Raw genomic sequence first — 14,588 nt, 5'->3', positions numbered from 1 at the left:
AAGATCCTTTTTCTATAGCTGGTTGCTTGTTTGGGAGCATTTTGTAGGGATAGCAATTCAGTGCTTCATGTACTTCTGTCATGCAGCAGCTTGGTGAAATTTTTTTCCAGCTTCTTGATCAAATGGTCCCAGCAGTCCTTTCACCCATGAAGCATGGTCTACAAGTGTCAGTCACAGACCAGAGCCTTGTTTGTGAGGAACTGAATTCATGTCAAGACGTGTGCACATCAGTCTGGACCCCCAGATACCCAAGAGCCAAAGGAATTGCCATCTTCATGGCTATAAAGTTCCATTTCCTGCCCACCATTGCAGCTCAGCTGTGCTGTGAACAGAGTAGGCACTCCCCTTGCCTTCCCTCTGTGCTTCAAGCCACCAGTGAAGTTGGCCTGAAGGTAACTTGGCTGCAAGGCTGCGAGTGTTGGCAGCAGCTGAGTGCATTTTTTCCTCATCTCCCCTGGCAGCAGCATGCTGCTGGGCTGTGGCCACTTGTAGCACATGGCACCACCACAACCTGCACATCCACCACCTGGAAAAGAGAGAATAAAAGGGGTCTGTGTGTGAGAAACTGGAAAAAACGGTGAATCTGGAGCTTCATCAGTACTGATGAAGTCAAGAGAACATGGGCCTGCCTGCCACGCCAGTGTAGGGAAGGCTCCACCAGCACAGCTCAGACTTTCCAGAGATCCCAGAAGACTATTTGAGCATTTCTTTTGACTCTCCCATATAAATCTGAATATAGCATTTCTCATGATATCCTGTGGGGAGAGTTAGGTCACAGCTTGGGTTAGATTTTATGACATGTCTGTTCTCTATCTTGGAGATGAAGATTTTGTATGGTCTCAGTAGAAAGCAGAGAGTACTGAGGGCCCACTCATACCTGGAAATAGATACCTCGTTTGTCTCCAGGCAGTCTGGAGACTGCAACTTCTGCCCCATCCCTGCTGTACAGCCATTCTGTATCTGGAGCTGTGTCTCTGCCTTTGCTAGTTCTCTCTCACGGCAAAGAAAGACAAATTTAGATGGAGTTATATATATACATACACCCACACACACACACACACACACACACACACATATGTATTTCTGTATAGATATATAAACCCCAAATAGCTGTAAATAGATTAAACACATATGTACGTAGATATGTACTGTTGCTACAGTCCTTCCCCTAGATGGTGTTTTCTGTTCTTTAAGATCTAGATACCTGTATTTTTCTGCTGCAGGGACTTGTGCCAACAGAAGATCTACACAAACTGAGCTGTCTCCTGTGCCTCAGTCATGAGGAGCCCTGTCCCTTGGTGCTGCCTGAAAGGATCCCTACAGAGACAGCCACCCCAAACCTGGCATCCCTTTCCTGCTGCTCTGCCTGCCAGAGCCCCGCTGCTCAGTCATGGGCCCTGCAGCTGGTGGGGATCATGCTCCACAGCTAAGCAGTAAGTAACTAAAGCTTCAAGTGTCCTGCTAACAGAGCGTCACCCAAGCATAATCCAGGCCCTGACTCAAATTGACAAGGACAGGTTGGGCTCTGAAATAATCTCTTTAAATAGCAGCAGCCATCTCTTTCCAAGGCACTTCCCCCCCAGCCAGCCCTGAGAGCTGCTTACAGCACATTGCCTGCTATTTCCCACCAAGGCAGTGCAGGGCTGACACTTCTCTCAGGCAAGTGAGAAGCAGTGCCCCAGCTTTGCTTTGCACCAGGAGTTACAATGAATTTTGCAGCACAGTTTATCTACTTCAGGGTCTTAAAAAACAGAAGTCCCAGGGAGCGCTACAGAGAAGACGAAGACTACGATCCTTTCTGGCAAAGGTTGGAGAATATTGCTGTCTGACTTAGAGCTAGAGTGCTCCTTTATCCCCCTCAGGGGTCATGGTCAGCCCTCGGGGTCACCCCAGGGCCAGGCCCATGGACATGACAACCCCTGGACCCCTCCTGCCTCCTTATGGTGTCGTAGTTGGAGTTTTGCTTCGCCTCGTTGTTTATTTAGTCGCTGTGCTGTATAGGTAATGCTTTCTTTTTCCTTTCCTTAATTTCTTAAAAAAAAACAAACCAAGCAAAAAATCCGAGAAATTGTTTGTAATTTTCCATAATCTCCCAGGGTCCTGTGGATATGGGTTGCTCTTGGAGTAGAAGTGGTGGAGATTTTAATATTTTTAGCCCACGGAGTTCAGCTTTTTTATTTCTTCAAGAGTACGGTATCAAAAATAACCCTACACAGGCCAGTGGACTGCTGAAAATTTATCTTGGGATAGCCCATGTCAGATCCTGTTATTACAATTCTGTGGTTGTCTTTGTTATGGTGCTTATGGTGATCTTAAATTCCTGTTGTCAGACTTGGATGGTGCAGATGGAATTTAAGAGTCATCTAGTGTCCTTGTGTAGCATGAGCTGAGGCTGTGCACACACATGGCATGGTGGTGTTGTGCAACCTCATTCTTAACCTTTTCCATAGTTTGTTTTTGCCTCCATTTTATTATCTGGACACCACTACTGAGATCACGCTCTGGTTTTGCCAGATGTGGTACAAACTAGGAACAATTCTCATTTCCTGCATCTCCTTGTCACAGATGTTGTTAACATTTAAATTGCTTCAGTGGACTTAATGCTGTTCATAAAGGGGAAGACAAGGTCTTCTGCACTGTAAAAAGGGCTTGCCCAAAGTCACCCATGTATGACCTGTTCTGCAGTGCACTGTAGATCTCCTTTCAGCATAGGACCACTCTTTCCTCTATTTTGAGTTATGCTATTCGTTCCTAACTGGAATTGAATTATGGAGATGTGTTAATCACCAGAAAACCTCTACACTCAGAATACATTCAATTTAGAAAAAAGTTTAATTGCTTAATGTGTTTTGGCTGCCAAACTCTGTGCAGTGTGGGATAGCTATCATTTGACACTCACACCTGTGAATGTCTTACAAGAACTTTTGAGAGGGATGGGTCTGTTTGAGGGACAGTTGGTTACCTCTGCTTCAACATTTCCATCATGGGTGGCCTTGTGAATTCCTCTTGCTTTCAGATTGCTTTTCCCAGTGTAGCAGCTGACACCCAGTTGCCATTGACAGCAGTAAGCAATGACATGTGCATAGTGTGTACAGAAGAATGGCAATAGATTATGACCACAGATGGAGGCATATAAAGTGCTAAGCTCAGGTTCTGGTAAATCTGACTTGCTAAAAGTAAGGAGAGATTTTATCAGAGGTGATAATACAGCTTGGTTGTTTGCTGCATGAGCTTGAGCTTTCTTAGTGTGTGTTGCTGGTGCAGCATCACACAGGTTTGTCAGATCTGTATATTATGAGTAGAGTTCTAAAGACCTGCTCAGTCTCAAGGCTTGGTTATTATGTAGCTGTGCTGTATGGTCACAGTGCTTACACTTTTGTCACCCAGCATGGTTACTCTGCTCCGACCTCCTTGTCTTTAAGACACTCTGATAAATAGCCCTGCGGAAGTCTTAGGCAAGTCACTGGATCTGTCTGTGTCCCAGTTTCCATCAATAAAGTTGAGCTAATATTTGCTGAACTTGTCCTTCTGTTTAGGGGAAGGTGGTGGTGATTCCTATGTGATTTAGGAGCAATCACTTTGCATAGGCTTTAGATATATAAAGATCAGATGTGCATTTTATATTTCCATCCCGTATGTGCCACTAGTTGGAGTGATACAGTCTCAAATGGGTGTTTCTAAGTACTAGTATTACACAAAGTACTGATAATTCAATATTAAAATAATGATAACTCAAGACAGTCACATTTAGAGTGCATTATTGTCTTTGATCTGTTTTGAATTTATTGTCAAAGCAAGAGAATTGTCAAATTTATTATGTTCCTTCCCTGTGCCTGCAGGAGTTTACTTGTCACCCTGTAGTGGTGTGCAGGGCACTCAGACACTATTGAGTGCCTAACCTGGAATTTCTGGTAGTGAAGATGACATTTGTTATGATCCTTCTTGATACTTTTATCTCATCAAGCCTCTATTTTTCTAACATTTTTCTTTCATTAAGTCACATTTGCACAAGTTGGTGAGATGCTTTAAAGAATTGCTGCTATTGCAGTATTTGGATGTATTTGGGAATGGGTAAAAAGGTAGAAGAGGAGTTGAGATGGAACAGGAATGTTTATGAGCTACTTGAAAAGGGGATTGCAACAAACAAGGAAAGTGTCAGAGGGGTCTGGGAAGCTCAGGTGGCTAGAAGGGTCAGAGGAGACAGCACCGGGACATGGAATTAGAAGGATTAATGGAGCTGGAGAGGTTCTGAGTAAAAGGGATTTGGATGAGGGAAAGGGCCCTCTCTGTCATATCCTGGGATTGCCTCTTTCTCACTCCTGTAAGAGGAGATCCCAGCCCCAGCCACATTGCAGTCATAAGCCAAGGAGATTGCTACCTCCAGCAGGCTGCTCACCCTGCCTTGCCCCCTGTACCTGACCCATCTCTGCTCAACACTGAGCAAAGAGGCAGAAGTGACTTCAAATGGGGTCACCTTTTGCCTTATTAAGTATTCTGAACTTGCAGGTGTAATATCTGAGCCCAGTTACCTGAAAGTAGGTGACAAATCTGTCTAAAGCTGTTTCTTACCAATGCCTCTTGGTCAGCATGCTCCAGGAAAGTCTTCAGGGAGCCTGAAGGTGATGGCAGCATATAGGTATGACCTTAAGAAACCCCTACACCCAAAACATTAAAAAAGGACAAAATGAAAATCCACATGTAGACAACATGTGCATATGAGTTTGAAGTGGTATTCAATCTTTAAATTTTGTGGCTGTTCAACTGCACATTTCACAACACTGTCAGTCCCTCTTTATAGTGAATGTGTATCACTGTGAATGCAGATGACAAAAGCTGCTGTAGAAATGACAAAGAAAGGCTGAGTTTTCAGTCTTATATTAAAACTAGTTTCCTTTTGTGACAGTTGAATTTCCATCTGGGAACCAGTACATGGGAATGTATATCCATAATTTCAACTTCATGTCTGCCTCAAAACATGCTGTTGTGACTCATTTTTAAAGTGTAAAAGCTGCCAAATAGGCTAACTGCTGGCATTGGGTACATCTGCAATCAACACTGGGTCAGGCCAAAGAGCAGTCCTCCTCTGTGTCCTCTCTCCAGGGGTGGCCAGTAACAGAACTGGGAGAAAAATAAAAGCCACCTTAGACACTTTGTCTCACATGCCTTCATGGAGTTTGCTCAGAGACTTCCTGAATCACAGATTAATTCTTGAACAAGGTGTGTATTGCTCACTACTTCCATTTAGTTGTGCATTTTTAGGAGCCCGTTTACACTGTTGTTCTTCATAGAGTCCTCTTGCAATGAGTTCTCTCAGCTAATTATTTTCTCTAAGAAGCGAAATTTTAAATTTTCTATCTCATACTTAATACAATCTCCCCCTAACATTTATACTGGGCAGAATGGTGACTAGTCTTTTACACTTTGCTATTCCCTGGACATGCATGATTTTGCAGATTTTGTTCCTTCAGTTTTAGAAGCTGAGGAGATCCAGTGCATCAGTTTAATCTGTTCAGTCTGTTTTGTGGGTCCTGAGGGAGGCAATCTGAAGTGCTTCACCATGGGGACATGTAACTGTCCATCATTGCACACCTGGACACTTCTCTGTCTAACAAAGGCAACAGCTGTGGTCTTTAGGTATAGTGTGCATTACTGCCTTTCATCTTCCCAAAATTATTTTTGCTGGTTTTATTATTTTCTTAGTTTGTTAATATTGCTATTTTTGAAATTTTTCCCCAGTGCTATTTAACTTGATGAATATTATCAGTATGTTCAAAAAAACAAACTGGAAATAGAAAAATGATTCATTCCAAGTTGTTGCTTTTTATTATTGTAGGAGTACATTTTGGTACACACTGTTTTTGCATTGACTTTGAGATCTTAAAATATGTAAAACAAATTATATTTTTTCCTGTGCCTTAATTGTTTATGGAAAGTCTGCATATGGATCTTCTCTTTTTTTTTCCAGTTATGCTGAGCAGCTCTTCTTGAAAAAGTAGGTTTATAAACTGTATTTTCATGTTTGCTTTTACTAATCACTTTAAAGGTAAAATGTTGTAATTTATAACCGCTTAAAAAAGCTTGCCAGCTGGGTGTTTGTTTTATGTCTGGAAATAAACAGACCTTTTAATGAAAACTTGTGACAAGCTCCAAAAAAGGAAAAGCTCCATTTGAAAGAAGCAGTGCTTTATAATGGTGGGGTTTGGATTTATATTGGCTCAGATCTTCAGCTGGTGGACATGGCTGCTGGAGTAGGGGCTGTATTTTGACTGTGCTTGAGAAGCCACATGCTGTGTTTTTGTGAGCACTTGCATGCTTTGCTGCCTGCTTTGGCTGTTCCTGTAAAAGAAATCCATCTAGATCTCTGCCAAGCATGTGGAATGCTTTTGAGGCAAGAAATATTTTTGACCCAACAGGGCCATCAGTTGCCCATTTGTGATATGTGATCAAACCTCAGCCCACTGTTTTACCTTGGGAGTCTGAGAGCTCTAGGAGGGTCTGTGGCACATCCAGGTGGGCTCAATATGGGAAAATGGCGTTCTCTAATGTAAATGAAACATGAGGGTGTAGAAGAAGAATCAAAGTTATTCTGAAATAAATACACACAATACATATATGTACAATAGAATGATATCCTCTCGATAAAGAGGCTGCTGACTTTTCAGATGCAAATGTATGATAGTTGTTGTATTAAATATTGAGATGGTAATAATTCAGATGTGCTCTAAAGCTAACTCAAGCCTGAAAAGCCTATGCATATTTTACAGCTGTTTGATTTCTGTTTCTCTTTTCCATTGGAGTCTTGAGCAGATACTCACTGGTCATGGGAGTAGTACTGCACATCAAGGGCTGAGAATCTGATTTACTTCCCTCCTTTTATTTTCTGCCAAAAAAAAGGAAACCGAAGATGGGCAAAAAATCAAGATACCATTTTAGTCTACCTGCAGATACAAATATTTGACAGCACTGGTGTGATGAGGCATTACCCTGCACTTGTACTTTCTCACAGAATCCTGCTTCATTGATAAACTTCTTGTGGTCATGTTTGGCTGGGTGTTTTTATAGACTTTTTGATTGCAACAGATGCAATGAAAAATGAGAATTGTTCTTCAATCTCAAATGCCAGTTGGTTAAAAAATTTGAACATAAACTCACAAATTTTTGATCTGCCTTTTTTTTTTTTTTTTTGCCCTACATAGACCCCTTTAAACCATTTCCAGTGTAAGAACATAATTTATTGCTAATGCTTGCTAAACATTTTAGACAGTATGTTCAGAAATAAGACCTCTTTGTTCTTTCTTTTGGAGTGGTTATGGGAGACTGTGATATGGAAAATATTTTTTTGGTAGGGAGAGGCATGGAACGAACTCTGCCAGCACTGTGGCCTCCTGGATGCTGCTGCTGCTGTTGTTTTTTGGGGGCTGTGCTGTACCAAGTTCACAGGGAGGCAGTCTGATCTGGCTCTCAGCTTTGCATTAAGCAGACTAATGTGCACCCGAGATAACACTGGAAGCTTAACATCTTTATGAAGTGTTCCAGCTGTCTAACCCCAATGGAGCAGAGATGCAGAAATGTATGGAACAGAGCTCCTTGATAAGTTTCTTGATTTGAAGCAGAATGCCTGGTGTTAGGCTGTATCAGCTTTAAGATAAAGTATTGGGAAAATACTTTAGATCACAAATTTCTACATAAAGAGGTTAAAAATGTGTATATACTTTATTTATCTTAGAAAATTAGTGTTCTCATTAATTTTAGAGAGAGAAGGTCTTGCTACAAAAATTTTCTCCTGTGAAGATGTACAGAATGATTGATACTTAATTCTAACAATAAAACATTTTATGTTGCCCATATTGTTATGTGAATTCCTCAGTGGAGGAATTGGAAGTGTAATAGGAGCCAGAGCTACTGGCACAGATTATTGATACCATTAAGGAAATGGATGATACTGCCCAAAGTGGGCAATTGCTCAAAAAAAAGATGTTTCTAAATATTTAAAAATTCTTTTAGAAGTTGCTACAAAGCATATTATGGTGTTGATCACTGCTGTAAGATGTGCTTTAGCCAGTTCTGTTGATGGATAGCTGCAAAACTTAGACCCAAATTATTTTAGGAAAAAGGTAAATATTTTTTTGTTGGAGATAATGCTGGAATCTCTGACATAATTTAACATATTTGCTTTTAGAAAACCATTTCCACCAAATAGATTAATAGTGAGTCATGTAGAGGAGCTTATACCATCTGTCTAATCACAGCTACAAACCAGGGGTGGCATCAGCTCTTTTCCAAATCACTGGTCTTCTGCTTAATGCTCCCTTTCCCCATAATAATCCCCAAATTCCAAGAATTCCTAGAAGCTTTGCATGTATCTGTTAGTAGGGCTGCAGAATCCTGCACCACAGTACAGTGTTCCTTGTGGACTGGACACTGTGGACCATAGAGTCAGGCAGTTGAAGGTAGAAAATCCTGCAATTTTTTCTAGCAGTGCTGTCTCTCAACTGTTTCTTGAGGAAGGAGATTTTTGTGCCATCCCATTTCTGCCATATCTACACAGATATTTACCCATGAAATGTAAACCCACAGATCAGAAGACCTCATTCTTTAGCTCTGTAGGAGGGTATAATTATTATACCTTATCAAAGTGATTTCCTTCCCCTCACAAGGCAGTTGATGGCTGTCAAGAGTACACTCTGCAAGTATGCAAGGGCAGAGAGCACATGCACAACATAGTGGCATTTGTTACTGCTATTAATAGGGTATGGGAATGGTCTGCAGCAGCTCCTTGCCTTTTTTAAAAAAGATAGAATTGTGTACAGAAAATACAACTTCAGTTATTCCAAAATTTTTGGAATCACTGAACTAGGATAATTGCTGGTTGAATACTGAGTACTAAAGAAGGTCTTGCTGTTCAGACAGCACAGATTGTATATTTCTTATTTTCTTGGGTAGGACAGTTTCAAAGTTTGCCCACATGTTGAGTTATTTGTGGCTTTTCTAACAGCTGGAAGGCTTACAGTATCTTTCAGTGCACCTACAGGTAAGTATTATGTCAGTAGCAACTCACTCTGCCTGTTTGAGGCTTGCAAAGAGCAACTGAGATGGGCATCCTTCTAAAATGCTAAGTATCAAATCTTTAATCATCCAAGCCTTTTTAACAAGTTTCTTTTATTTGTTTTCAGGGATGACAATAAAATAAAGAAGCAAGATATCCCAGCAGTTTGTGATCTTCACTGCTGTAAGGATGTCCCTGTAAGAAATGGCCTTATTGGGCAGAAGCCACCCTCTATCAACCCCGAGAGACTGAAGGATTTTGGTGAGGAGGATTACCTGAATGGGGATGTGAAGACCTGGGAAATGAAGATAGTGAGCCGAAATGAGGAGTTACTTAGGGATGCCCTTTCCTGCATCCCTCAGCCAAGCAGTAGGACCAGCCTGGCAAGCTGTAACAGGCTGATTCGGTTTGAAGACATTAGTGCAGCAGCCTTCAAAATCCAGTGTGGTGTTCAGAAAACCCCCTGCATGGTAGGGAATCTCTATGGTTTTGCATTCTTTCAATGTTTCTTTTCATTTTCCTTATGAAAGTTGATCAGAAATGAAGAAAGGTTATCTGTGAATTGCAGCAGATAGATCTGTGTGAGAAGACTCATGTTCATATTAATTGTATTTAACTGTCAGTAATAATTTTCTTCTTATCTGTTTACATTAACCCAAATCCTCAAAGATTGCAGTGACCTGTAAACAAGGGATAAACCACATTAGGCCTAGGCTTAATGCACTGTGGTATTATGCTCCCAGTAAAAAACTCCTGCTATAAGGAACCTGAGTTGGAGGTGGCAGACTATCAGTGTCTGGGTAAGCACTCTTGTGGGAGGGTCTGCTTTGGAACCAGCCCTCATATTTGGAGGGTTTGAAGGTACAGGTTTGCCTTCTCAGTCAGGCCAACCAGGAAGGGCTGGATATGTGCTGTAACCAGGTATTTCTGCCACAGATGTCCCCAGCAAAATAAGGAGGCACACAAACATGTGCACCTGTCATTGGTGTAGAAATGACTGAGATTCCCCCATCAACGTGCAAGGTCTGCCAAAGCATAAGAGAAGTACAGTGGCAAGCTGTACTGTATTTCTGTACTTTTTCAGGGTGTTTTTCTACTGTTGGGAGCTCTTCAAGCAGGCTACTCTGGGTTCTCTGGGTAATCTCTTTTCCTTTTGGTGGGTGAAAAGAGTGTCTTTGCCAAATGGCAATTCCTAGCAGCAGTCCCAAATCACAGTCTCAGTGAATCCTTGTGGATTGTTTTTCTGACATGCACAGGGTCAGAATCTTGCAATCTGCTTGGGGTTAGCAGTCCCTGGAGTGAAGTGGTTGGGTTCTCAAAGTGCAGCAGTTCTCCTTGTTCCCATATGATGCCTGCTGATGCACAGACATCGTAACTGCTTCCACTGTGGGTTTTTTAGGATAGCATTCCCAAAATAAGGACAGCTGTGCTTTTTGTAGCACATTCCCGAAGTGTATCTTGTGTCAAAGGAAATGGTGCAAGACAGTTTGGGGCTGTAAGGTGGCACAAAATATTTGGCTACGGTAGAGTTAATTTTCTTCACGCTAGCTGGTATGGGGCTGTGATGGATTTTGGATTTGTGATGAAAATATTGTTGATAAGACAGAGATGTTTTTGTTACTGCTGAGCAGCTCTTACACAGAGTCGAGGTGTTTTCTCTTCCTCACTCCATCCCACCAGTGAGAAGACTGGGGATGTACAAGGAGTTGGGAGGGGAGACAGCTGGAGCTGCTGACCCCAACTGACCAAAGGGACATCCTACACCGTATGACACTTTGCTCAGCAATAAAATTAGGGGGAAAGTTGGCTGGGGGCCTGTGGCTCAGGGCCTGGCTGGTCATCAGCTGATGGTTGGTGAGCAATTGTTTTCAATTGCATAAGCTGTCTTTTTTGGGTCTTATTATTTCGCTTTGTTATTTTCATTTTAATTGCATTGTTGTTATTTATTTATTTATTTATTTATTTATTCTTACTAATTGTTCGTATCCCAACCCATGAGACTTCTCACTTTTACCCTTCTAATTCTGATCTTGCCCAGAGCACAGGGGCAGGGAAATGAGCAAGTGGTAGGATGATATTCAGTTGCCAGCTGAGGTTAAACCATGACACCCCTCAACTTAAATAGCTCCTTTCTCCTGGTTGTCCCTGGCAGATTTATTCAACCCAGTTGTATCCCCTTTCTGCATTTACTGTTTCAAGCTAAACAGTCTCACTTAAGTCTTTTTTTATGAACTATTCTTTTAAAATTATCCAAATAGTGGAAAACCTATACTCATATAAAAACCTGTATATTTTACTGTAAAAATAGTCCATGGCTGTTGTTATTCAAAGTAATGTTCCAGTAGAAGTTTTTAGTGCATTTCATGCACTGTTTCAAAAGCGCAGAGTGGTGTCAAGAAAAACACAGAAAACTTTTATTTTAACTCATTGTGTAGAGGTAAGAACCCCTTTCAAGGAAATTTCTTTAGACTAACAAAGTGAGTGTGACTATAATCCATTTAATTAATTGAAGGGAGAAACACTTTGCATAGGGTGATTCCTAATCTGCAGGTAAAACCATGGGTGGAGCATCCTGGTTCCTTAGGCAGGAGTTTGCCTTGGAGCTGAGATATGGCATCATGAGTGAATTGTAACATGTCCAAGAGGTAGTAAGCCTAAGAAAACGAGGAACTGACATCAAGCTGGACACCTGGCTTGGCTACTGATGAAGGAGCTGTGAGGGTTGTGTTGTGTTAGCTTTGTGGATGCCAGAGGGAGGCTGTGCTGTGTGCTGTACCTTGGACATGGTATCTGTAGTCCTTAGATAAGATCACAGTGACTCAAAGGAAAGCTTACAGGCTGGTTCAATGAGTCTTACGAGGTCACACATCAGGTCAGTTCAACTGCAAATAGCACTGATGCCTGCTTTGTTAGAAGTAGTTGCTATATTTAGGCTATATGAAAAAATCCTCAGTTAAAGGAAGACGAAAAGGGTAACCTAAAGAATTAAAATCCTGACTATCAAAATTAAAGATAAATATCAATCTAAAATACATCACCCCTGTGGAAAAGAGTGACTTAATGACACATTTTTAAATGTAGGAGGCTTAGCAACTTTATTATGCACAGGATTCTTCTCCTTAAATACTTTTTCTGATTGTTTGCTCTGAATCTTGGATTTACAGAGAATCCAAGATTATCTACAGAAACAAGTACGGTATGTGAAGCACTGGTAGCATTTCTTTTATAGTGCTCTTGTATTATTTTGCATAGGCATTCTCATAGATTAGGATGTTTAGGATATAAACTATTATCCTATTAGAGTGCTAAGCACTTTCCATTGTTTCAGTTTCTGCAGCCAGATTTGCAAAGGAGCAGCAAGTGGTAGCTCTCATGTCAGGATTTTCAGAAGCAAAATAGAGAATCTGGCCCCACCTATGGGTGAGAAACTTAAACATATGCTTGGAAGTCCACTAAAAAGCCTTGAAACATTCACCTGAAACATGTAGTTTAACTGCATACTTTAAAGCAAGGGTCTGATTCAGATATATTTAGTTTATAAAAATTCACTTGGAAAGTCCTGCAGTCTGAAACCATGTCAGTGTGTACACTATACATTGTATGTACGACACTGCCAGATATTGCTTGAGAGAAATATTTTGTCATGCTGGTTTTGGACCTGTCTCGCTTCATGACTTATCTTAAATGAGGACTTGATCCCCTAAATCACCAGGGCCTCATTTGATTTGGCAGCCAATAGAGGAGATGGAGCCAATTCTGAAATAGGGCTGCAGTAAGCCTGAGGAGCTGGCACCCACAGGCTTACTGCAGCTCTATTTCACAAGTTATCTTGTGTAAAACTCTGGGTTTAATGAATATGGTAATAGGAAATTAATATGTTGATACATGCTGGGAGGGTCTTATTATAAACTTAACAAATATTTGCCATTAAAAATTTTTAAAAATCATGCACTTGGGCACTGCATCACATGTAATGTGCTTCCTAATTCCCCTCAGCTCAGGCATCATTTCTGTTCCAAACACTAAGCATTTCTAAACAGCTTCTGCTTACACTTGCAGTCATGGGAAATTGTTTTTTATTGTTTCCATTTTTCTTTCAGTAAGAAATGTCTTTAATAATTTTCTACTGGCCTTAGGATGCAAAATAGACAACACTCAGTAGTGAATCAGTGGCAGAAACCCCATAATGGGGCTCAAGGAGGTATTTTCTGATGGCCTTTGTATCTATTAGATGATTACCTCATTTTTTGGGTAGTCAATATCCAGTTCTGGCAAGTACTGGAAGCATGGGTTTTGAGATAATTGAAAATATTTATTTTAATGCCTGTGTTTGAACAGTAAGATCCAAAGCAAGTGCTATTTTCAGAGTTCTTGACAGCATGTGGTCCATATTTCACTGCAGTGAGTTTGAAGATCACTTCCATAAAGCAGAAGGACCTGGTAGGTAACAATACTCTGTTGTGAATGAAGAACCAGAAGATGAATTTTGCTTTTTAGAGCTCATATATAGCAGTAGAATTCATGCCTCAACAGGCAGCTGATGGGGTGTGGAAGTTTTTTCGTAATGGTAGGCCTATTGACATAATATTATTTATCTACTCCAGTATTCTAGGCTATCCAAGCAGTATGGAATGGACATCTACCTGAAGAAGGAGTTCCTCCAGTACACAGGGTCTGTGAAGGAACGAGGTGTACTTTACCTTCTGATGTCATTGCCTCAGGTATAGCAAAATGTCAGCATTCAAAAAGAAGTAGAGTAGCTCTGCTTCCCAAAAATGGAACAGAGTTGAAGATAAATTTACCTCTAATATCCATGGAATCACAGTCTTTCTTGTCTTTAGAATCATTGTACTGGACACAGCATGTGAACAGAGATAGGTCTGAACGTAAAATACTACTTTATTTACAATTGGCTGATCTGCCGGTGAAATTCTTAAAAATGTTTGAAACAAAAGCTTGCAAAATTGAATCATCAGCATTTTCTTGTGGCATTAAGATGCAAGTGTTTTTATGTGTACTGTAGTTCTGATGTGTTGAAACCACCAAACTGACGAGCAAAGATGAAATTGAATTACAATGAGTGATGACAAAGATCTACATCACCAATTGATTTTGTAATGAATTTCAGTTTTCTTCCATGAATAGCTTGTTCATCATTTGTCATAGGAGATTATTGCCATTGTCATAGGAGTCTCTGCAGTAATTGTTAAAATAGGCATGAGACAGCAGCCCAGAGCAGTGGTTATTCCTGCCTTTCGTAATATAAATGAAATCTTCTATAAAAAGAAATGAATTTCATACAGGCAGAGCAGAGATATATGCTCTGAGGGACCTGCTACCAGCTCTTCTGTGATCAGCTGGAGTTTTTCAGCTCTTTCCCATGGAACAAGAATTGAACCCAGAGGAGTGCAGGCACAGGGATTGATTTTGTGCTGTTTTAGCTTTGTGTGTAAATCCTGAGATCACACCAGCCATGCATATAGTGTACCATAATATCACAATTCAATCAGCTAGTAAAGGGAAAAAAGGAAGCCAGAATGGT

At 40.8% G+C, this 14,588-nt stretch overlaps 1 protein-coding gene across 5 annotated transcripts in view; it reads left to right on the top strand.

Moving 5' to 3' along the window:
• Nucleotides 1-1,589: 1,589 nt before the first annotated feature.
• LOC132329805 (putative threonine dehydratase) overlaps nt 1,590-14,588 on the top strand; it is a 31,753-nt gene continuing 18,754 nt past the window's right edge. The window contains exons 1-4 of one of the 5 annotated variants that reach the window (XM_059851265.1): nt 1,590-1,807; nt 5,966-5,992; nt 9,174-9,516; nt 13,651-13,767. In XM_059851265.1, the coding sequence (XP_059707248.1) occupies nt 1,707-1,807; nt 5,966-5,992; nt 9,174-9,516; nt 13,651-13,767 (588 nt within the window). In that variant the 5' untranslated portion in view covers nt 1,590-1,706. Of the gene's footprint in view, nt 2,002-5,965; nt 5,993-8,875; nt 9,032-9,173; nt 9,517-13,650; nt 13,768-14,588 lie in introns of those variants that run through there. The other 4 variants (XM_059851263.1, XM_059851266.1, XM_059851264.1 and 1 more) reach the window with 4 other exon arrangements.

Source organism: Haemorhous mexicanus, chromosome 7 (assembly GCF_027477595.1).
Source record: "Haemorhous mexicanus isolate bHaeMex1 chromosome 7, bHaeMex1.pri, whole genome shotgun sequence".
In the NCBI taxonomy this organism is placed as follows: domain Eukaryota; kingdom Metazoa; phylum Chordata; class Aves; order Passeriformes; family Fringillidae; genus Haemorhous; species Haemorhous mexicanus.
Note: the sequence above shows the minus strand (reverse complement) of the source record. Positions and strands in the feature narration are given on the sequence as shown.